This window comes from Peromyscus maniculatus, chromosome 22, assembly GCF_049852395.1.
Source record: "Peromyscus maniculatus bairdii isolate BWxNUB_F1_BW_parent chromosome 22, HU_Pman_BW_mat_3.1, whole genome shotgun sequence".
In the NCBI taxonomy this organism is placed as follows: Eukaryota; Metazoa; Chordata; class Mammalia; order Rodentia; family Cricetidae; genus Peromyscus; species Peromyscus maniculatus.
Genome location: NC_134873.1, coordinates 5,838,742 through 5,863,028, shown reverse-complemented (window position 1 = coordinate 5,863,028; position 24,287 = coordinate 5,838,742). Strand labels below are relative to the sequence as shown.

The following is a 24,287-nucleotide window of genomic DNA, read 5'->3' as shown; positions in this document are numbered from 1 at the left end:
CCCCAGAAATAGTGCTCTTTTCACTATGCTTGGAAGTATCCATTCTGTTTTATTTTATAAACTGAAGTCTTTTACTTTTGGGGTATTTATTGTTGATTTCTCCTAAATAATTGCTACATGCTCTTTGCCAGTCATCATTAATTATCCACAATTGCGTAATTTCAACATTAGTATAAGGTACCACAATCTCAGCCAGAGCTATTTTTGACAAATGATAAAGGCTTATTCTTTCTTTTATAATTAATTCAGAAACCTTTTCTGTACAGGTTTTTAACTTTTTACTTTTTTTTATGGGCTAAAAATATCCATTCTAAAATATTATCTTCCCTTTGCATAATAAGTCCAGTAGGGGAGTGGGTAGATGGCAAAATTATCGAAATACATTCAGTTGTGAGATCTAATCAATCTCTATAGGCATTTTGCTTTTTTGTTCTTCTTGGGCCAGCTCCTTTTCTGTCTCAGCTGTTAAATGCCTTGGATTGCTTAAATCTGAATCACCTTGCCAAATTTGATGCAAATTACCTAATTCTTGAGTAGACAATTCAATGGTAGGCTGTAACCATTTAATATCTCCCAATAATTTTGAACATCATTAAGTGTGTGCAATTGATCTCTTCTAATCTGTACCTTTTGTGGGTGAATTCTCTTTTTACTCAATTTAAATCCTAAACAATTAAGAGAATGTCCTTTTTGAATTTTTCAGGAGAAAATTGCAATCCCCATTGAGGTAAGATCTGTTGTACATCAGCAAATACCTTTCAATGATATTAATATCAGTGGCAACTATTAAGATATCATCCATATAATGATAAATAATACACTGAGGAACTTGTTTATGAACATTTCTAGTGGTTGATTTATAAAATATGGACATAAAGTTGAACTATTTAACATTCCCTTGGGAAGAATTGCCAATGATATTGTTTTATAGATGAGCATTATTATAAGTAGGAACTGTAGAAGCAAATTTTTCTCTATCCTGTTCTTGCAATGGAATATAAAGAAGCAGTGTTTTAAATCAATAACTATTATAGTTCAAGCTTTAGACAATAAAGAATATAAAGGAAATCCAGGCTGTAAAGGACCCATGGGTTGAATTAATTTGTTTACAGTTCTTAAATCAGTTAACATTTGCATTTTCTAGATTTCTTTTTTATTACATATGTAGGAGAATTCCAGGGACTTGTAGTTTCCTCAGTGTGTTTATCATCTAACTCTTCTTGTCCTAGTTGCTCAAGCACCTACAATTTTTCTTTAGTCAAGGGCCACTGCTCTACCCATACATTCTTATTAGTTAACCACTTTAAAGGCAGAGCATTCGGGTTTCTGGCAGTGGCCCTTACTCCAAATCTGGATACCCAATTCCTGTCCTTGTTGCCTTTGGACAACTTGCATAGCCTGTGACTTTTCCTTATAATTCTTTCCAATGCCTTTTCTAGGAATATGTGACATTTTAAATATTTTCCAAGCTATTTCTGAAATCATAGGAGTATCAATTTTAGCTCCTCATTGTTGAAGCAAATCTCTCCACCATAAATTTATGGCTGTATCAGCCACATAAGGCTTTAATAGCCCTTCCTGTCCTTCAGGTCCTATATATTTAATCCATTCCTCACTTTATTTTATATGAGTTAATGTTCCAATTCTTAAAACTTGAATAGAAACTTCTTGTGAAGGCCAGTTGGGATTCCATGATTCTTGAGAAATTATAGATACATCAGCTCCAGAATCTAATATTCCTTCAATCTCAATCCCACCTAGTTTTCTTTTTAAGTTTGGCCGTTCATATTAATGAGTGTTTAACAGCATACTTTTTCCCCAGTACTTTCAAATCCTCCTTTCTACACACTGGAGCTGTTTACTTGAAAGATACAGAAGCAATAGTAATTGAACAATACTATCACCAGCTTCTATTTGCATAGTCTTTTTTTACATAAACCATAATTTTGATTTCTCCATGGTAATCTTCATCTATAATTTCTGGGTGTACAATAAATCCTTGACATGTTAAAGTACTTCTTCCCATAATTATTCCTATTTTCCCTGTGGGAAGAGGACCATATACTCGAGTGGCTATTTTATAACAAGGAATTTGTGTAGATAATGTTAAATGTTTACCCACTGCTAAATCCAAAACAGCACTTCCTGAGTCGCATGCATTAAATCTCCCAAACTGAGCCTAAGTTCCCCTGGTTACTCTGTTGATGAGGCATGCCATTACTGACAGGATATTGTTGGGTTGTGTTGTTTATTCCTGGGCCCTGAGCTAAGCTCTTTATCTGATTTCCTGATAAAAGATTGCCTTCTACATCTCTGACGGATCTACATTCATTAGTCCAATGTCTACCTTTTCCATACCTCTTACAAACCCCCAGATACTGAGACACTTTTCCTTGATTACTTTCAAGAGAAACATTTCTTTTTGACATTATTCACGGACAGTTCTTTTTTTAAATGCCCCAGTTTCCCATAGTTAAAACATCCAGTATTGTGAGATTGAAGACCTTTAGCCAAGGCCTGCCCAATAATATTGGCATTGTAAGCAGCAGATCCATTGTCAGCAACGGCTCTAATACACTCCTCTAGAGAAGCTCCCTGACCTTTCAAAGGCCTTATGGGTTTCTGACATTCTGTATTTGCATTCTCAAAAGCCAGACTCCACCAAAACCTTTCTAACATCAAAATCAGCCACTGTTTGTGAACTGCTGAAGTTAATCTTGGTAAAACATTAGTGTAAGCTTCTCCTGAACTTTGTGTAACTTTTGTAAATGAGTTAGTTCTTCCCCCTGGCCCAAACCCTTAAAGCTGCTAGATGACATTGTACAATAGTTGCATCATCAACGGCACTTGTTTTTGTTAGTCAGCGTCCTGACCCTCACCCAGCAATTGTTCCTACAGTTTATTTCCTCCTCTTGTCTGATTATGCTGTTCCATGGCTGCTGCTGCTGCTGCTTTCCATCAGGTGAGTCATTGTAATTAATGACCAGCTTCTAGTATAGCATTCATGTTGTCCTTTCAATCTTGTGGAATAATTCTATTCTGTGTGGCCCAGTTACTTAAACATGAGGTGAATGCATTTCATATGCCACCACTGCTTCTTTAAATCATATCTCTAGGTTTCCAATCAGTCTCAACAAAGCCCTGTGGAAATTGATCATTTGCAGGCTTTTGCTGCAAAGTAACTGGAAACACCTGTGGAGGTGTCCCTATGACCTTTGGCAACCATTCTTCTATTCCCTTGCAAGGTGGTGCCGTAGGTCGACGATTAAACATTTTCTTTCTATTGGGAAAATTCCTTTTCTTTCTCCTTTTCTTACTGGGAAAATTCCTTTTTAAATTTCTTTTCCTTTACCTTTCTCTATTGTGAAGATGCCTTTTTAAACTTGCTTTCTTTCCCCTTTCTCTGTTGGGAAGATTCCTTTTTTACTTTTATTTTTTGTCTCAGGTGTTCATGTATTTGCAGATGTGCAGCTAGCTTTTCAACTTTTCTCATTTCTAAATCTGTTTCATTCTTAAAAGGAGGAAGAGTCATTTCCAGTTTTGGGGGTCACTTTTGTAAACTATCATATCATCTGCAAAAATATATCATCTTCCTTTGCAAATTGTATCCCTTTGATTTCCTCACTTTCATTTGCCCTCCTTTTAAAGCAGAACTCTTATCATTCTGTGAAGGGACATTGTCCTCTGCTGACGGACAGTTTCTAGCCAGAATTTACTCCTTTTCATATCCCTGTTCTACATCTGATCCAGCTCTCAGTGACTTCTCACTCTGCAATGGCAAAAGAGCATTAGAAATTAAATTACATAAAGACCAAATTTTTAACAGTATAGGCTTCTCTGTCTGTTGAGCTTCTCTCCAGGCTCTCAACATTTGCTTCTATACCATCAGTTTTAATTGAACATAAGGAGTTGCCTGAAACCAATAAAAGCTCGGTAAGTTGTTCCTTTTTCACTTTCACTCCATTTCCTCTTTACAAACACTTCAATAACTGCAGGTATTGCTGCTTCAGAGATGAGAAATTTCTCATGGTCCTACCCTATCCTGGAGTCTGTGTTGTGTTGTGCAGGTTGGTGGAAAGAGGTCACTTCAAGATGGAATTTTAAGGCCTGTGTGGTAGCAGGCAGGTTCAGCCTGTCTGTTGGACTGGACCCCGAACAGCAGTAGAGGCGTATTTATTTCCTCTTCCCAAATTGATCTGTACATCCCTCTTTGGATCCTCCTTGTTTCCTAGCTTCTCTGGAGCCGTGGGTTGTAGTCTGATTATCCTTTGCTTTACATCTAGTATCCACTTACAAGTGAGTACATATCATGTTTATCTTTCTGCATCTAGGTTACCTCACTCAGGATGATATTTTCTAGTTCCACCCATTTGCCTGCAAATTTCATGATGTCATTATTTTTTACTGCTGAGTAATAATCCATTGTGTATATGTACCACATTTTTTTAATCCATTCTTCGATTGAAGGGCATCTAGGTTGTTTCCAGATTCTGGCTATTTATGAATATTGCTGCTAGGAACATAGTTGAACAAGTGTCCTTGTGGTATGCTTGAGCATCCTTTGGGTTTATGCCGAAGAGTGGTATCATTGGGTCTTGAGGTAGATTGATTCTCAATTTTCTGAGAATCCGCCATACTGATTTTGAAAGTTTCTATACAAGTTTTCACTCCCACCAACAGTGAAGGATTCTTCTCCTTGTTACACATCCTCTTCAGCATAAGCTGTCCTTTTTTTTTTTTTTTTTTTTTTTTAAATCTTAGCCATTCTGACAGGTGTAAGATGGTATCTCAGAGTCGTTTTGATTTGCATTTCCCTGATGACTAAGGATATTGAGCAATTCTTTAAATGTCTTTCGGCCATTTGGGATTCTTCTGTTGAGAATTTCCTGTTTACATCTGTAGCCCATTTTAATTTTTAATTGGATTGTTTGGTATTTTGCTATCTAGTTTCTTGAGTTCTTTATATATTTTGTAGATCAGCCCTCTGTCAGATGTGGGGTTGGTGAAGATCTTTTCCCATTCTCTAGGCTGTCGTTTTGTCTTACTTACCATGTCCTTTGCCTTACAGAAGCTTCTCATTTTCAGGAGGTCCCATTTATTAATTGTTGTTCTCAGTGTCTGCGCTACTGGTGTTATATTTAGGAAGTAGTCTTTTGTGCCAATGCTTTCTAGGCTATTTCTTACTTTCTCCTGTATGAGGTTCAGTGTAGCTGGATTTATGTTCAGGTCTTTGATCCACTTGTATTTGAGTTTTGTGCATGGTGACAGATATGGATCTATTTTCAATCTGCTACATGTTGACATCCAGTTATGCCAGCACCATTTGTTGAAGATGCTTTCTTTTTTCCATTGAACAGTTTTGGCCTCTTTGTCAAAAATCAGCTGTTCATAGGTGTGTGGATTAATGTCAGGAACTTCAGTTTGATTTTATTGGTTTACTTGTCAGTTTTTATGCCAATACCAATCTATTTTTATTACTATAGCTCTATAGTAGAGCTTGAGGTCAGAGATGGTGATGCCTCCAAAAGTTTATTTATTGTAAAGAATTGTTTTAGATATCCTGGGTTTTATGTTTTTCCATATGAAGTTGAGTATTGTTCTTTCGAGGTCTGTGAAGAATTGTGTTGGGATTTTGATGGGAATTGCATTGAATCTGTAGGCTGATTTTGGTACGATTGCCATTTTTATTATACTGGTTCTACCTATGAGCATTGGAGATATTTTCATTTTCTGATATCTTCTTCAATTTCTTTCTTCAGGGACTTAAAGTTTTTGTCACACAGGTCTTTCACTTGTGTGGTTAGAATTACCTCAAGGTATTTTATATTATTTGTGGCTATTGTAAAGGGTGATGTTTCTCTGATTTCTTTCTTGACCTGTTTATTATTTGTGTATAGGAGGGCTACTGATTATTTTGAGTTTATACTAAAGGTGTTTATCAGTTGTAGCAGTTCCCTGGTAGAATTTTTGGGGTCACTTTTGTAGACTATCATATCATCTACAAAAATATATCATCTTCCTTTACAAATTGTATCCCTTTGATCTACTTTTGTTGTCTTATTGCTCTAGCTAGAACTTCAAGTACTATATTGAATAGATTTGGGGATGAAAATGAAGTGTTTTTTTGTAGCACTGTTTCTCTATTTTTCCTACAATTCCTTTTAATCATTTGGGTCATTTATGTCTCAACTTAGAGATACTTTGTTTTTGTTTGTTTACTTGTTTTTCTTATTTTGAGTTAGAACTTCATGGGATTAAGACTGGCTTTGAAGTCCTGATCTCTTGCTTCTACCTCCCCATTGGTGAGATCAGGGGTTTCCATCCTATTTGAAAAAGACCTTTCACTAAAGGCCTAACTTTAGGGAGACCTCTGTTTCTGCAAGCTGCAGTCTTAGCCTAAACCTCAACATTTTATTTTCAGAGCCATACATAATTCTATAGGGATGTGATGATTATTAATTGGAAACAAGGATTCTTCATTTCATCCTATGGGTTCTTGCTGTGGATAGTAAATTCCTGTTTCTTTTAGATATAAGCATTAATGGGACATTCTGAAATCTTCTTCCAAGATAAATAGGTCTTCTCCTCGTAATAACAGTTGGAAACTGAAGCCATGTTGTGCATAAACAGTTTGTAGGGTTGGAAAGATGGCTCAATGGAATGTATATATATGAAATTTGCAGAAGACAGAGTTCAGTTCCCACACCCAGGCTACCTTTTCTGTCGACTATGAATGAAATTGTTGCCTATTCCAGCTTTTAGCCTTTTATAACTCTAGTAACTTGTGTCCCATGGGCTTTTTCCCTCTTGCTCCTAGGACATTCTTCTGTGATTATTTCTGTGTTTTTGTTTCTTAAGGCAGTGTGTCATGTAGCACAGGCTACCCTCAAACTTCCTATGTCCCCAAGAATGACCTTTCATTTCTGATCCTTCTTCCTCCACCTCCCAAGTGCTGGAATTAGAAGCATCTCAATCTTTGTCCCCTTTATGTAACAGGAATTGATTCATGCATGCTCAGCAAGCAAGAATGCTACTAACTGAAATACATCTTCATCCCTTTTATTCTTTTGATTAATTGGGATATTAATTATAATTTTGCTATGTACGGCTTTTGTCTGCTCACATACCTGTGTATGCTTCCTTTGCCTGGAGCCCATGGAGACCAGAAAGAGTCAGTTCCCCTAGGGCTGTAGTTACAGGTGGTTGTGAGTGACTATCAGTTGTCTTTCTGGTATTTACTGAACTCAGAAGAGAGCATTTGATTCCCTTGACCTGATGATAGGAATAGTTGGTAACCACAAGTGAATGTGGAGAAGTGATCTTCAAAAGCAACAGGTGTTCTTACTGTTGACGCATCTATATACTCCATCATTTTTGTCATTTTTCTCTTTAGGACCAGCATTTACTTTACTAATGTTTTTGAGAATGCTTTTATCTCTCAGGCAGTAACTTACTAAAAATGCATTCCTTCCTAGGAATTATCAGCCTTAGAGTTTACAAGGGGTCACTTCAGTTTATGATTGACAAGTACAGAATTGGAGTGAATGTTTTAACTCTATGGAGGAATTTCAAGTGAGCCTCTGAGTGCTTTCTGTGTTTGTTTGAGATAGGGTGTCACAATGTACCTCTGGCTGTCCTGGAAATCTATAAATAGACCAGGCCTGCTTAGAAATCAAAGAGTATCACCTGTCTTTGCCTCCCGAGGTTTGGTATTAAAGATTGGCACTACCACACCCATATTGTTTATCCTTTCTTGAAGTTAATAATTTTGATAAAACTTTACTGATGTATACTAAATAATGTTAATCTGTTTCCATGTCTCTCTGTATATGTTACTAGGAATTTCTCCTGCAATGCCCTATTCTATTTTGTGGGCACAGAAATCGAAGGCCTGATTGTCCTTTTCTGTTTCCTTTTAAAATGTGTTGGTCACTGCATTTGATATTTTATAATCTCATCATAGTCTATATCAAGCACAATAGATTATGCAAATATATTATCAATGAAGTGTACATTTGACATGTAGTCAGTTTCAACATTTCTATTATATACATATATGGGATCCTTTAGGATTCATTGACCTATGAGGATGTCCATGTTAACTTCAGTCATGAAGAGTGGGCTTTGCTGGATCCTTCCCAGAAGAGTCTCTACAAAGATGTGATGCTGGAAACCTACTGGAACCTCACTTCTATAGGTAGGAGTGTGAGCTTTGTCACTTTTTAACTTAACGAGATAAGCCTTTCTTGCAGATTGTTGCTCTTCTGTGATTTTGATTGTGAAAGAGGAAGAATCTAGCGAGTAAATTGGGCATTGTTCAAAGATTCACAAAAGAAAGTAATTTCAATTGTGCTTAATTTCCAGTAATCTATCACATACATTTTCTGGTACTGTATTTTAGGTTACAAATGGGAAGACCACAATATTGAAGAACATTGTCAAAGTTCTAGAAGACATGGAAGGTAATTTTCATGTGCAAACTTATACATATGTACCTTGGAAGAAATGTTAATGTACCCTGAACTTTTAAAGAAAAGCAACAGTGCCGGGCGGTGGGCGTGCACGCCTTTAATCCCAGCACTCGGGAGGCAGAGCCAGGTGGATCTCTGTGAGTTCGAGGCCAGCCTGTTCTAGAGTGAGTTCCCGAAAAACCAAAAAAAAAAAAGCAACAGTGTAAATTAGCATAGCTATATTCTTAAATTCTTGCAACACCATGTACTCCACTGTCAGAGAACTGATCACTGTTTGGAAAGCATTTTTTTAAGGATAAGATAAGGAAACAATGCCATAATAGATTTCACAATTTTAATCACAGCCATGTGAGAGGCATGTTGTAGAATTTTCTGTCTAATTATTGTCATATGATTCCATCATCATATAAGGTATACATGTTGATTAGGGGATTAGAGTATGTCCAAGATCTTTTATAAGCAACGCTTCCATATTAAAGCTAGTGTTCCTTATATACTTGTAGTGAGTGACTTAGCATAGTTTAGTGAGAGGAGCACTTTATGAGAGACAAGGAATTTATCATGGTGTAGAAACCTGAATCCAAATACCACATCTCTGAGGTACAAAATGTTAGACTATGTGAATGTAATGTGAAAACTTTTTATTTGTTATTCTTCCTTTAAAAGGCATATCAACTGTCCTGGATACAAGCCATGTGAGCATAAGAGATTTGGAACGAAGCAATATACCTCTGTTTCTCCCAGAATAATTAGAAGATATGTTGTAGTCCCTACTATGAGAAGACATGATGACTGTGATACAAGTTTAAACTCTCACAGTGGAGAAAACCTTTATGAGTACAAGGAATATGGAAATTCATCTGGTTCACATGGAAATTCATCTGGTTCACTTTACGCATTTAGTGTGACTCACGATATAAGACAACATTATGCATGCAATCAGAGCTCTTCCAGTTCTTTTCAAAGATGTGAAAAAACTCATATGGGAAGAGGAAGTGATAAACTCGAGTTTTGTACGGAGGACTTTAACCATCACAGGTATCTTCAAACATACAAAACAACCAATAATGAAGAGGATCTCTATGAACATAAGGAACATGATACAGCCTTTAGATGTGATTACTCCATAAAAGTACACCAAAGAACTCATTTGGAAGGAGAACCCTATGAATATAATCAAAATGATAATGTCTCTGCATGTCACAATCTTCATCAAGTACATAGAACTCATAATAGAGGGAAAAGGTATGAATATCAGCAATGTGATGAAGCCTTTGCAAGCCCCAGTTATTTTCAAATATATACAAGACTTCATTCTGGAGAGAAACCCTATGAATGTACTGAATGTGATAAAGCCTTTGCAAGCCCCAGTTATTTTCAGATACATAAAAGAACTCATACCGGAGAGAAACCCTATGAATGTAGTCAATGTGGTAAAGCCTTTATACAGAAGAGTCATCTTTACAGGCATGAAAGAATTCATACTGGAGAAAAACCCTATGAATGTAATCAATGTGGTAAAGCCTTTGCACACAAGTATAAGCTTCTCATTCATGAAAGAATTCATACTGGAGTGAAACCCTATGAATGTAGTCATTGTGGTAAAGCCTTTGCAGAGAAGGGCACTCTTCTGAGTCATGAAAGAATCCATACTGGAGAGAAACCCTATGAATGTAATCAGTGTAGTAAAGCCTTTGCGCAGAAGAGTGACCTTCGTACTCATGAAAGAATCCATACTGGAGAGAAACCCTATGAATGTAATCAGTGTGGTAAAGCATTTGCACAGAAGAGTGGACTTCGCACTCATGAAAGAATTCATACTGGAGAGAAACCCTATGAATGTAAGCTGTGTGGTAAAGCCTTTGCACAGAAGAGTAATCTTCTCAGTCATGAAAAAAGACATAATGCAGTGAAACCCTATCTATGTAATCAAAGTGCTAAATCCTTTGCATTGGAGAAGAATTTTCTCATTCAAAAAAATCATACAGGAGAGAAAGCCTATGAATGTAATCAGTGTGGTAAAGGTTTTGCAAAGAAGAGTCATCTTTTAAGTCATGAAAGAATTCATACTGGGGAGAAACCCTATGAATGTAATCAATGTGGTAAAGCTTTTTCATGTAACAGTAATCTTCGTACTCATGAAAGAATTCATACTGGAGAGAAACCCTATGAATGTAATCAATGTGATAAAGCATTTGCACGCAAAAGTCATCTTCAGAGTCATGAAAGGTGTCATACTGGAGAGAAACCCTATGGGTATAATCAATGTGGTAGAGACTTTGCATGTAACAGCCCCCTGCAAATAAAAGAAAGAACTCACAGTGGAGACAAATTCCATGAATGTAATCAATGTGGTAAAGACTTTGCACAGAACAGTCATCTTTACAATCCTGAAAAAAATCATATTCAACAAAAACCCAATGAGTGTAATCAGTGTGGTAAAGTCTTGCCATGTTGCATTGTCCTTCAAAATCATGAAAAATATCACACTGGTGAAAATCCCTATGAACCTAATGAGTGAGTCAAGCCTTGCAGTCCACATGTTTTTCCCACCGAGCTATCTCATTGGTGCTTGAGTAAGGTTAGTAGAGCCTCTCCTTAGTTAAAATATTGTGTCTTTCAAGTTGTTAACATATTGTATTCCAAGAATACAGAAACGTGGTAATTTGAATAATAAATATATTTGCAAATGAAACATTTATCTTGTCATCTATTTTTGGGGGCTTATAGTACTTCATTCTGAGGATTAAATACTAGGTAGAGAATTTTATCAGTAAATGTGATTGCTGCTAAGCCTGATCACCTGATATTGAGTTTGACCTTAGGTATATATAGATATCTTTTCTCAAAAAAAATCCAAAAAAGAGATCTGGAAAGATGCTTGCATTTCCACAGGATGCATGTTCAATTCTCAGCACCTATGTAGAAGATCATAATGACCTTTAATGCAGAAACCAGAGAACAAGTACTTCATTTTAAATGTAAGGAGGAGCAGAAGTATTAAAAGCTCAACCATTATGTTGCATGCACATTATTTTTAATGGTTTCCAGAAGAAGGCAATTTAGATGAAGAACTATGGGATAGAGTTCAAAAGGAAAATGAAAAGACATAAAGAAGGAGAAAAGATCTGTTTGATTTTGTTCACTTTGGTCTAGTTCTAGGGGATCCAACACCCTCATACAGACATGCATTCTATCAAAACACATTTTCATCTAAAAGAATATTAAACATTTTTTTTAAGTATATGTCATATTGTGGAACTTTCCCTAGCACACTGTGGACTCATTTCTACTCAGCCAAATTATTTTTTTGCAGTCAAACACATCAAGAGAATTATGTTAACAGTTAAAATAAGCAATGTGCAGAGTCCATTCACAAAAGGATTGAAATCCACTCAATCCTTCACTGAACAAGTAGCAGGGACTTTCATCACCTGCAAATGATGGAAGGCAGAAGGGGTAAAGGGTCAGGAGCATCTTCATTTTCTGTAGTATAATGACATCTTTGTGAGCTGGAGAGTTGACTCAGCGGCACTGCTGCTGTTGGGCATCTAAGTTTAGTTCCTAGCGCCCGCATCAGGTGGCTCAGCAGTACCTGCAAATCCTGGTCCAGGAGGTCTGATGCACTTTTATGCCTTCCTTGGGTACCAGATATATTAATGATAAAGGTGGCTATATACATATACATGTATCTTTATGTATGTATATGTGTGTGTGTATGATAGACTCCACATTTTTAAAAAAGCTTTCTTCATGTATATGCTATGTTTCTTTTCTTAAAATTAATTTTGTTCATGTCTATTGTCGGGATATTGACCTGGAATGAAGTCATGTGAGAAGTATTTTGAGTGCTTGTGTGTACACTTCAAGAAAACAGGACAAGACAATTGTGACATAAGTTTCTTCAAAACTCAGAATTGTTCTTGGAACGTGTTTTTGTGTTCTTTGCAATGTAACAGGAGTGAATTTACTTCACATTACCCATTATTGTTGTTTTTCTTCACTTAAACTATGCTTTATATGCCTTAGTGGGAAAACATTTTTGTATTATGTGGATTGTTTTTTGTCGTTGTATACAGTTGGAACACACTAGAACTTTATTCACTTAATCTTTCTTAACCTTCCGAGTATAAATTATCTGGGGCTCTGAATAAAGTAGGCTCTTGTGTGAGTTTTTAGTGTGCCTGATTTATCAGCACAGTTCTCCCTGGGCCCTCCCTCTCTATAATGGTGACAAGTAGCTCTTGAACAGGCACCAGAAATTGGATACAAGACGAGTGAGTTAGGACCCTCAGAGAAGGAGGTGACTGAGAATAGTGGTGCAGAAACCAGAGAACAAGTACTTCATTTTAAATGTAAGAAGGAGCACAAGTATTAAAAGCACAACCATTATGTTGCATGCACATTATTTTTAATGGTTTCCAGAAGGCAATTTAGGTGAAGAAGTATGGGACAGAGTTCAAAAGCAAAATGAAAAGACATAAAGAAGGAGAAAAGATCCCTTTTGACTTTGGTCACTTGTTCATTAACATGTTCTGCAGTCACAGTAATTAAGGAGGATGTTAATCATGAAGAAGTGATATCAAATTCTTGGAATGAATATAAACTTCATGACCAAAGTTTAAAATCGGTAAAAGAGGCAAGAAAGGTAAATTTCTTTGTTCAGACAAAATTGAGAGCAAAGCACTACTGACATGGATGCAGGTGCCAGCTCCCTCAGCTCCCTTACTAGAGCCTCCTTTAGGGACAGCATATCTTCCATTTTCTGAAAAAGATCCTGGAGCATGGAGTGAATAATTTACTAATCAATCTAATCTTGAATTCTTTCCATTTCGATGAGAACTTAGGAGAGTCTGTCAGGTGGTTAATTTCATTTACCAATTTTCCTCCCTCACCTCATGAACTGTGCAATTCTCAGTGCAATTTCAGCAAAATCAAAATGTTTAACCTCTAATTATGCACTAACCAATCTATTTAAAACTATAGGATAGATGGCACTGGACTGTCTTCCTTCACAGTTGTACATCAATAATACATTATCTTTCCATCCTTGAGTGTCATTACTTAGAAGAGTCTTGACCAAAATCATGTACAGGCTGTAATGCCCTCTCAGAAAAATAATTCTACAAATCATGGAAAACAATCATTGTTTTCCACAATTATTTCTTCATGGTCAAAGTACTTCTTGAAAACAACTATTCACTCTAAAGTTTACCCTAGATACTGGGACTCTGCTTAATTCAACAACAAATTCACATGTAGGAAAATCTATAGTGTATTTTTGTATTAATGTTTTATTTAATGGGGCATATTCCAGTGCAGTTGGTACCATCCTTGGCAGGTGATTCTGAGTTGTATAAGAAAGCAAACTGAGCAAGCCATGATTGCAGGAGGTCAGGAAGTAACATTTCTCCAGATTTATAGCATATGTGCAATGCCTAAACCTATGGTGTATATGAGTTAGCAAATCTGTTCCTGGACAGATCCTCTTGAACATTTTGTAAATCTGGAGAATTGTTATTATTAAAGAGACTATTCTTTACTAAGCTATGTGTGTGTGAAATGATTAACCATTGGTAAGGCACATTAAATCCATAACAGCTTCACTCCAGCTTTTCAGAAAAATACTTGTGAAACAAGGTCTCTTAAGATGACTCATGTTTCCTTATCCCCATGTGTAGTCACACAGGGCGTTGACCTTCTTGTCATGACTCAACCTCCTATATTCTTGTATTAAATGTAACATCAGATGATTCTAATAGAACCCATGAGTCACACAATGGGCTGTTAATTATTGTAACAAAATGATTTGTGTGGGCAGCACAACTTCTCATTTGAGACCAGATATAGAAGAAATAGTTTATTGTGTACAGTGCAGGAGGAAACAGTCGAGGCAATAGCTACATTAGAGGTTGTTTCAGATTAAGTCAGTGAGCTGTACCAGTCTGTTATAAAGGAGGTTCTGTTGGGCACAGTGAGTACCTTTCTGTGTACTTTACCAGCAAGTGCTACTTCATATCAAATGAATGAAGGAAAACCAACTGATGGGTGTACAATTGGAGAGGTTAGCTTGAGCCAGTGGAATTTCCAATTTGGCAAACCTCATATTGGTAAGTGCAAACCTGTTTGGCTCACTTGTGTCTGGTGAGAAGATTGAGACATGGGACATTTGACTGTGGCTTGTGTGTGAGCATACAGCACTTAACAGCTAATAGTTTACAAAGGGTGGAGTCATATAATTTATTACCAATGGTATTCTCATTACCAGGAAAGATCCTACTGTCTTTTAAAATTCAATGTTGCTATCTGTAACAAATCTTTCTCTATACCACCAGCCAGCTGCCAAATAATGACATGGAGATTTATTATTAATTATGAATGCTCAGTCTTATGTTAGGCTTGTCTCTAACTAGCTCTTATAATTAACCCACATCTTCTTTTTTGTTTTGTTTTGTGTTGTGTTTTTGAGACAGAGTTTCTCCTTATAGTTTTGGTCCCTGTCCTGGATCTCACTCTGTAGACCAGACTAGCCTCGAACTCATAGAGATTCACCTGGCTCTGCCTCCCGAGTGCTGGGATAAAAGGCGTGTGCCACCACCTCCCGACTTAACCCATATCTTCTAATCTATGTCCTACCCCATGTTTTTTTTTTTTTTTGGTTTTTTTTTTTTTTTTTAACCTTTCCTTCATTCTGTTCCTGACTCCCTCTGAATTTAGTTAGCGACCCTGGTGACTCTGCTTTCTTTCCTCTCTGTGCCTGAAAGTCCCAACTGGACCTCCTGCCTAGCTATTGGCCATTTAGCTCTTCATTAAACCAACCACAGCAATATATCATCACACAGTGGACAGCTATGTGTGCTTTAGTTATTTTTATCTTCTTTTAAAGTCAAGTGTTGGCATCTGTCTTAGTCAATTTTCTGTTCCTGTAAAGAGTCGCAATGACCATGGGGACTGTTATAATGGGAAGTATTTAAGCAAGGCTTGCTTATAGTTTTAGAGGTTTAGTCCATTTTGGCATCACAGGGAACATGGCAGTGCATAACCAGACATGGTGTCTCAAAGCTCTACATCCTACAGGAAGAGAAAGTATTTTGGCCTACCTTGGGACCTTGAATCTTGAAGCCCACCCACAGTGGCACATCCCCTTCGAAAAGAACACATCAATACCTGCAAGATTACACCTAATCCTGCCAAAGCATTCTATCATGACTAAACATTCAGACATACTGGCCTATAGGGGCCACTCAGCAACAAATCACATACTTCAACATTACCCATTACAAAAGGGTAGTTTCCCAGCATAAATATTACCATTACAAAAGTGTGGAATGGAAGCACAGTGAGGAAATACTGGAACAAAGCAAGGCAAAAAATCAACTTGGCAGACTATACATTCTGTATCTCCATGTCTGATGTCAAAGCACACTTCACATCTCCAGTTCCTTTTAGCTTTGTTGAAGTAACACTCTTCTCTGCCTTGGACTGGTTCCACACCCTGTTAGCAGGTTTCCTTGGCAAGTATCTAATGACTCTGGCTTCTCCAGCTTCTTGGGGTCTCCAACGCAATACAGGCATCACCTTCACAGCTTCAGGAAATGGTTTCTCTGGAATTCCATGGAGAGAAACCCCTTACACATGCCTGGCCTCAGGAGTTGTCCTCTGTTTAAGAGGGAGATTCCACAACACCTTTCCAATATCCTTGACTTTAAAACCAGAACCAAAGCCAAATCTGCCAAGTTCAGCTGCTTGCTGGGGCTGGACTTGATGGCCGCCTTCAGTTACATTTGCACCAGCTTTCCATTACTGATGTTTGCCTTCCCTGCTTAAGCTTCTCTTTAATCCCTTTTCACAATTTGGAATCCACTAGTTAAGTGGGTTCTTGCTGTGAGGTCACCACTTCCTTTAGTCCATTTATCATCAGACTTTTCTTTAAATTTTTTATATTTTTGAGCATCAGACTTAGCTTCATTATATTTCCTGTCTCTCCTTTTCTGCTCAAAAGTATACCATTTTTTTCCCTTGATCAGCTTGCTGCCTTTCATTATAACTCTACACAAGAGTGCCCACTAAAAACCAGAGGAAACAGTCAATATTAGGCTGTTTTGACATCTCTTCTGTCAAGGCAATTAATCTAAACTTCTTAAACTTAGCCCTCTTCAGAATCAGGGCACAAAGAAGCCACATTCTTTGCCAAAGTATCACAGGAACATTCTCTAGGCCACTTACTAATACTCTCCTCTAAAACCTTTGAGCAGGTCCATTATAATCTACATTTCTTGCAGCACCACTGTCTTCCACACTCCTCTTATGGCCCACTAAGGTTTACATAAAGCATTCAACCACTTTCCTAATCCAAAGCATCAAAGACCACATTCTACCAACAAGCAGCATGGTCTGGCCTGTCATAGCAGCACCCTGCTCCCTGATACCAACTTCTTTCTTGTCCCGTGTTATATAGCTCTGAAGGGATGACATGGCTAGAGCAAGTATTTTAAAGAAATAATAATTTTTATTTATTTATTTATTTATTTATTTATTTATTTATTTATTTATTTATTTTGAGACAGGGTTTCTCTGTAGTTTTGGGGCTTGTCCTAGATCTCGCTTTGTGGACCAGGCTGGCCTCAAAATCACAGAGATCCACCTGGCTCTGCCTCCTGAGTGCTGGGATTAAAGGCATGTGCCACCACTGCCCAGCAGAAATCATTAATTTATAGTTTCATATATTCAATTATCAGCATTGTGAGGAGTATGGCGGCAAGAGTACCAGGTATGCCCTTCCAATTGACCCCAAACTCTTCATCCTAGGGATAGGGTGGGGAGTTCCTTTCCCAAGTCTCTGATCCCTTTGTATATTGCAGTAGTCTTTGTAATCATGGAGAAAATCATATGAGAGAGACACTTAATTAATGTATTTGATGCAGTAAACCTTTTGCACATCAGTGAAATGTTGAAACACATGAAGAAAGTCATACTGGAGAGAAATCCTATGAATATAGTCAATGTGGTAAAGCTTTTGCAAGTTACTGTCTCTTCAAAGGCTGGAAAAATTCATACTGGAAAGATGATCCATGAATTAATAAATATAGGAAAACCTTTCATAACACTTTACTCACACTGAATTGTTCCTTTGGTGGTCAAGTAAGATTAGTAGAACCATTCCATCAATAAAATATTGTCTCACTTTGAAATTGTAACCATATTGTCATCACAGGATAGAAGAACAGAGGACAATTTGAATGATGAAACATTTTAAAATGAGCATGTTATTTATAGTGTCATCCATATTTTGTTAAGTTTATTTTGAGGACTAAACACTTGTTCTTACTACTTTCACAGGAATACTAATGAGTACCAGAGAATAGTTCAAGTGGACAAATGAGGTTGCTGCTAAACCTATTGACTTGAGTTCATTTTCTGGGAGCCCTACCATATCCATACAAGTTTGCCTCAGAATAGTTCACATGGACTGTGGCATATGCACCCCCCCACGCAAGCACATGCATAAATATTTTCAAAACCAAAATAATGGCCAGTGAGTTCATTCACCAGTTTAAGGCACTTGTTGACAAACTTGACTATCTCAGTTTGATCTCTAGTACTCACATGGAGGGACCTATAAGTAGACATCTATAAGTGTTCCTCTGACTGGCAAAATACAAACCATAGCACAGGGTGTATACACAATGTTAAAATTTTGAAAAAGATGAAAGTAAACAAACAAAATAACCAAAATATAGAGAACATATAAAATGGTTCACAAAGAGAGGTCATTTAAGAACATATCTCAGCTGACCATAGTGGTGAATGCTTGTAATCCCAGTACTTGGCAGACAGGCAGGTAGAACTCTGTAAGTTTTAGTGCAGCCTGTTCCTCATAGTGAGTTCCAGGACTGCCATGCTATGTAGAGAGATCCTGTCTCTAATAAATAGAGGGATGGATGGATGGATGGATGGATGGATGGATGGATGGATGGATGGATGGATAGATAGATAGATAGATAGATAGATAGATAGATAGATAGATAGATAGATAGATAGATAGATATAGAAAAATGTCACATTATAGAATTTTTCCTAATATAATCTGGAATATCTGTACTCAACCAAAGCGTTGGCTGAGTTCTTTAACATCATGAGAAGTGTGTTACCAATGACAATTAGAAGCAATGTGCTGAGTCTCTTTACAGAGGGATTTAAGTCCATTCATTTCTTTGGTAACCATATAGCAGGGACTTTCATCATTTCCCAGTGATAGGAGACAGAATCAATAATGTGGGCATTTTCACTTCATCTTTTGCATTATAATGACACATTCATGTGATGGAGAATTGACTCAGTACTGCTGCTGTTGGAAACCAAAGTTTGTTTCCTAGTATGCACATTAGATGGCTCAAAACTACCTATAATTCCTGGTTGAGAAGATATGATGCCCTCTTCTGGCTTCCTTGGGTACCACATATACACATGGTGTAATGGCATGATTTTGTGTGTGTGTGTGTGTGTGTGTACGTTCACCTCCATATTGTGAAAAGGGCTTTCTTCATATATATGTTATTTTTTAAATTTAATTAGATTGTGTAATTGGAAATATGTCAAGGAATGAAGGAGTGTTAGTAGAATTCTGAGTACATATGGTAACACTCCAACTAAAGAGCACAAGTGTCTTGTCACATCATTTTCTTCAAACCACAGGATTGTTTCTCGAATGTATTTTCATTCTTCTTTAATGTACAGCAGATAGTAGTGAGTTTACTTTAGATTACACATTATTGCTTGGTCTTGTTATTCAATTAAACACTGAAACTTTATTTCATATGCCTCTATGGAACAACTTGTTTTGCCAGAGACAATTTGTCCTTGTGACTCATGAGAACATTACTCGTATGACTTTTCTTAACCTTAAGAGTAAAAATTGTCTGGTGCTCTGAATAAAATTGGACATTTCACGATTCTTTAGTCTGCCTCATTTTTAGGCTCCATTGTCCCATGTCCCTATGGTTCTGGGTAGCTATTGATCTGAAGGCAACAGGAAGTGAACTGAGACAATGGGCATGTCTTGAACATATATGAGACCTCAAACTCTTCTCCACAGGGACACAGTTCCTCCAAGAATGCCATGCCTACTTCAAGAAAGCTACTTAATAGCCACTTCCTATGTGTTTATGGGGGCTAATTACATTTCAACCACACATTCTACCCCCAGGTCTCAATAGGCTTGTACCAATATCATAACTCAAAATGCATTTAGTCCAACTTCAAAAGTCCCTGTAGTCTATTATAGTCTTAACAATGTTATGAAGTCCAAAGTTCAAAGTCTCTTCAGAGATTTTGGCAATCTCTTAACTGTAATCTATAAAATCAAAAAGCAGATCACAGACTTCCAACATATAATGTCACAGGATATACATCACTAGGCATCAGCAGTTTCAATAAGGAACACCTATATTTGCTCACATGTGTCTCAGTTGCACCATTTTTGCCAAAACTTTTAAGGCTTTTTCAGCCTTCTGTGGTGACACTGGCCCATCATGCCAGCAATTTGGAGGTGGAAGCCGAACACCAAAATTTAACCCAGTTTGGTCTTGTGAGGCCATGTCAGCCAGCCGTAACATGATGACACTATTTTTGCCTGCCCAGAAATGAACTGACTTAAGCCTATCATTAGAGTACTCAGACCAGATTAATAATTTACACAGGTCCCCTGTGATAGGTAAAGAGACTTAATGTGAAGACAGGCATGTCTTAAGGGCCATTGACCTTTTGCTCTGGAATGCCAGAGCCAATGCTCTGGGAGAACCTAGTACCCTGCACATGAGGTAATAATAGGATAATGGCTATGAGATACTAATAGCTGCCTTTGCTTATGTAAAACTTGCTTATCGCTATTTGAAAGGTTGAATTGTTTTTTTTTTTTTTTACTATATAGTAGGAAAAGTGGAACAAAAAGTAAAACAATTTTCTTGCCCAGCTGTGGATTCCATGGATAGCTGTAACACTCACCTTTCTGATATCTGCCTTAAAACTCAACCTTACCCCCCTGCCACATGGCATATTGCATTGGCTCTACCACTGGCTTCCTTCTGCTAGCAATAGGAATAAATTCATGTAATCTGAGTTGGAATTAAGTCTAAGTCTTTAGTCTTTTCCTGTGTATTAGAACACCAAAATGTTCTATGGTCAAAATCAACAGAAATTAGGAGCCAAAAAGTAAAGATGTCCAGTGTGAGGACCTGGGTTGAGAAAATAAATATGAAAGATTAGGATTAGTAGGTCACATATGAGTTGCTTCATATTTGACAGAACACAGTCCAGGAACATAGTGAGGTAGTAATTCTGAGAGCTTGTAAGAACACTCAAGGAAAACCAAAGTCTTGTGACCTCAGTTTAGAAACAGAATTGTTCTTGGAAGGTGGTTTTTTTTGTTTTGTTTTGTTTTGTTTTGTTTTTGTTTTGTTTTGTTTTGTTTTGCTTCTCCAAGGTATAGTGGATAGGAGTGCATTTACTTCTAATTACCCATTCTTGCTCGATGCAGTTATTATATTAAATGCTTATGGCTCTATGGAAAAACATCCTTTTGCCACACATTGTTTGTGGCTTGACTGTATACTACTTGAGCTCAGGAGAAATTTACTCTTGTGACCTTTCTTAGGTCTCAGAATATATATTGTCTGAGGAAGTCGATAAAGTTGCCTATTATTGCATGTGACTTTAGTCTGCCTCAACTCTGAATCCCATTGTCCCAGGTACCACTGACTCTAAGGATGTGATAAGGCTCCACACCTAACCACGCCCCCAGCCCCTCAAGCAGGATTCTTGGGAGAGGCTCCCACCAGACCACACCCCCAGCCCCTCCCTAGGGGATTTTAGGGAGAGGCTCCCACCTGTCCATGTCCCTAACCCCACAAGAATTCTAGGCAGAGGCTCTACCCCTAAGGCATGCCTCAAGGCACTCAGTGAGGTATCATAGGCAGGGTCTCCACCCCGAGCCACAACTCCATACCTTGGTTTCTGTACATATTGCACTACACTTGTGTTTATTGCCATAACTCTTTTGGGTCTAGAAGAGCAGGCTTTCTTCTGAATCCCCTTGTCTCATCCCTGCCCTTGTCTTACACTGGTTATTTCTCCCTTGCAGTGACCTTATACCCTTGAGTGGACAGTTCTAATGTAGGTGGCATATAGAGATTCATATCAGATAAGGAATGATAGGAATCAGAAGTCCAAATGGTAGTGAGCTGAGAGTGTAGGGTGATGAAGTCAGCTCGGCATTGATAAAGTGCCAAGCTGGCCTTCCAGTGCAGTATTAGTCCCGTTCATTATCCTACAGCCTGGGGAAGTTGTCCCTGAGGCTTTGGATTGCAGACGTGAAGTATGGAGATTGAAGACCTCAGCTGTGTCTTTAGCAACCCTAAGCCTGCAACTGCTGCATCTGCAGGATCTGACTGATAATGCACTGCATGTCCTCATCCATGTGTCCCTGCAGTGAGATGGTAGGGGACACAAGCAGAGGCACAGGATGGTGCACCTGTTGAGTGCCCCACTGACCCCTGCATTTCCCCCCTTCAAGCCTAAGTTTGTTAATGCTCCATGAGTTAGGCCTGTGGTCAGGGAGGTTCCCAGATGCCACAAGCCTGTCTTAGTACAGAAGGGGAAACTGAGGCTCAGGCAGTGACAAGAATGCTGAAGGAAAGTGGGAACTCCAAGATGGAATCAGGAGTCAGTGGACTCATCCGAACCACGTACAGGAGATGGCTGTTATATAAATCCACAAAAGCACCGTGCTCTTGGGCCTCCATCTGTGGGGACAGGAGAAGGGGAAACAGAGGGATCAGAGGTTCGAGGTCATCCTTGGCTGCATAATGAATTTGAGGTCAGCTAGTATCAGCTAAGACCCTGCCTCAAAGCAAAGATATAGAGTGGAGTAGAAGAAAGGAGAGGAGACAGTTTGGAAGGGCAGGCCCTTCCATAGCCAGACACACTTACTTACCTCTGTACCTGAGTCAAAATCCCATGTTCAGTGTCCACTGATGACTGACTCAGGAAAATGACCCTGAAGTGCACGGATAAACATAGATCCTGCCAGCTGTCCCTGTGTGCTCTTTGACTGCTCTGCCCGTGGCTTCCGTCACATGCCCCCTGCTCCCTAGAGCCAGTACCTCAGTCATCTGCTACAAGGCTACCACCTGGCCACAAGAAGCTTCCTCCTCAAAGATTTCTGAGCAGGCCTGCTGCACCTTCAGAGCACTCTGCAGCATGAAGATATCTTCGGACAGTGCTGTGATATTGTGGGGGAGCCCTCGGTGAGTGGCCACACCCATCCAGGCAGGCACTACGGACATCTGCACCCCTACTGGGCAGCTTGGTAATGGGTCACTGATTCACTCCAGTAGCCAAGCTGACTAGGGACTTTTATTGGTATAACTCAGTGGCTAAAACTGTCCCTAATATTTTTTTTGGGGGGGGGGAATCTAAGGAAGTATATTTATTTATAGCCCTGAATGGATTCCAAATCACATTTTGACATCTATTAATAAAGTTTTCTTGACACCCATCCCTGTCTGCTCACAGCAAATAGGAACAAGACCTAATATTTCCTGCAGGCCCAGAAATACTTCGTCATATTAGCCATTCACTCCCTGGTATCTGTTGGCCAATCTGGTAAAGACTAGGGTCTGGGGCTACCTGGCTATGCCCAGGAAGCCATAAACATCATTTGGATTTTAATCTCATTTTATGGGATGTCTAAGGTTAACCTTTGACCTCCACACCTGCACATGCACACAAAGAGCACACACAAAGGATCCATTTGTGACCCTGTGAAATGGCTCAGGGGGTCAAGGCACTTGCTGCAAAGCCTGTCTCTACCTGGGTTTTTAATCCTGGGACCCATATGGTTGAAGGAGAAAAATGATTCAGCGAATTTGTCCTCTGACCTCCATACATGCTTGCCCTGTCCCCCACATTAATAAATACCTGTAATTTAAAGAATGTTAAAATGGTCGATGGTGGCTGGAAAATGGCTTCAAATCCTGGCTAATGATCCATTTTGTGACTGTGTGACCTTGTGTGAGTGGCTTCCTCAGTCTGTGCCTGTTACTTCAAATGGGATAATTAGAGAGTAAGGGATGAACTTGGTTACTACGGTTATAATTACCAGTCTTGGCATCACACCAAGAGTAGATTATCTCTGAATCTCTCTTTTCTCTGTGCCCCATGCTCCCATGTTAGAAATGGTCTGATTTCATCTGAATCTCTCTTTTCTCTGTGCCCCACGCTCCCGTGTTAGAAATGGTCTGATTTCATAAGACCTTGCCAGCTCGTAAGAGCCTCATTTCTGTATAACCTCAGCTTCATGGGCCACAACAGTGAGCCAGGAGGGAACCCACCTTCCTGTCCTTGTCCTTTTCCAGGGCCTCCTGGGCATGATTCTGGGACTGGGAAGCCCTCTTGAACTTGGTACAAATTCTACAGCTAGGCCAGGGTCACATGCCTCTGGGTCTTCTTAAACAATGCCTCATGCTGCACCTGTTGCTCTGGATGGCACACAATTCTCTGGATATTTAGAATCCAAAGAAGCTTGGATGATGGTGCTTTTCCCACCCTTCATGGGGAGGAGATGGCTTTCTATCTCAAGGAAGGTTCTGGATTCCCACTCAATCCAAGGAATATTCTAGTCTTTTCATACACCTCTGGCTGTGTGTCCTTGACAGGAAGTTAAGCCTCTGTGTGCCTCACATTCCTTACTTGTTGATGCAGGCATGTGTTTCAGGTACTTAGAGGCCAATGCAGGAGGATCGTGAGTTCAGAGGTCAG

At 38.6% G+C, this 24,287-nt stretch overlaps 2 protein-coding genes across 4 annotated transcripts in view; both read left to right on the top strand.

The window, feature by feature from the left end:
• Nucleotides 1-11,166, top strand: part of LOC102929004 (uncharacterized) — a 34,824-nt gene extending 23,658 nt beyond the window's left edge. The window contains exons 1-4 of one of the 3 annotated variants that reach the window (XM_042267022.2): nt 2,805-2,962; nt 8,071-8,197; nt 8,402-8,462; nt 9,138-11,166. In XM_042267022.2, coding sequence (XP_042122956.2) covers nt 2,933-2,962; nt 8,071-8,197; nt 8,402-8,462; nt 9,138-10,992 — 2,073 coding nt within the window. In that variant the 5' untranslated portion in view covers nt 2,805-2,932 and the 3' untranslated portion in view covers nt 10,993-11,166. Of the gene's footprint in view, nt 1-2,804; nt 2,963-8,070; nt 8,198-8,401; nt 8,463-9,137 lie in introns of those variants that run through there. The other 2 variants (XM_042267024.2, XM_076558717.1) reach the window with 2 other exon arrangements.
• The window catches only part of LOC102902880 (uncharacterized), an 81,068-nt gene that overhangs the window by 23,626 nt on the left and 33,155 nt on the right, over nt 1-24,287 (top strand). The window lies entirely within an intron of this gene.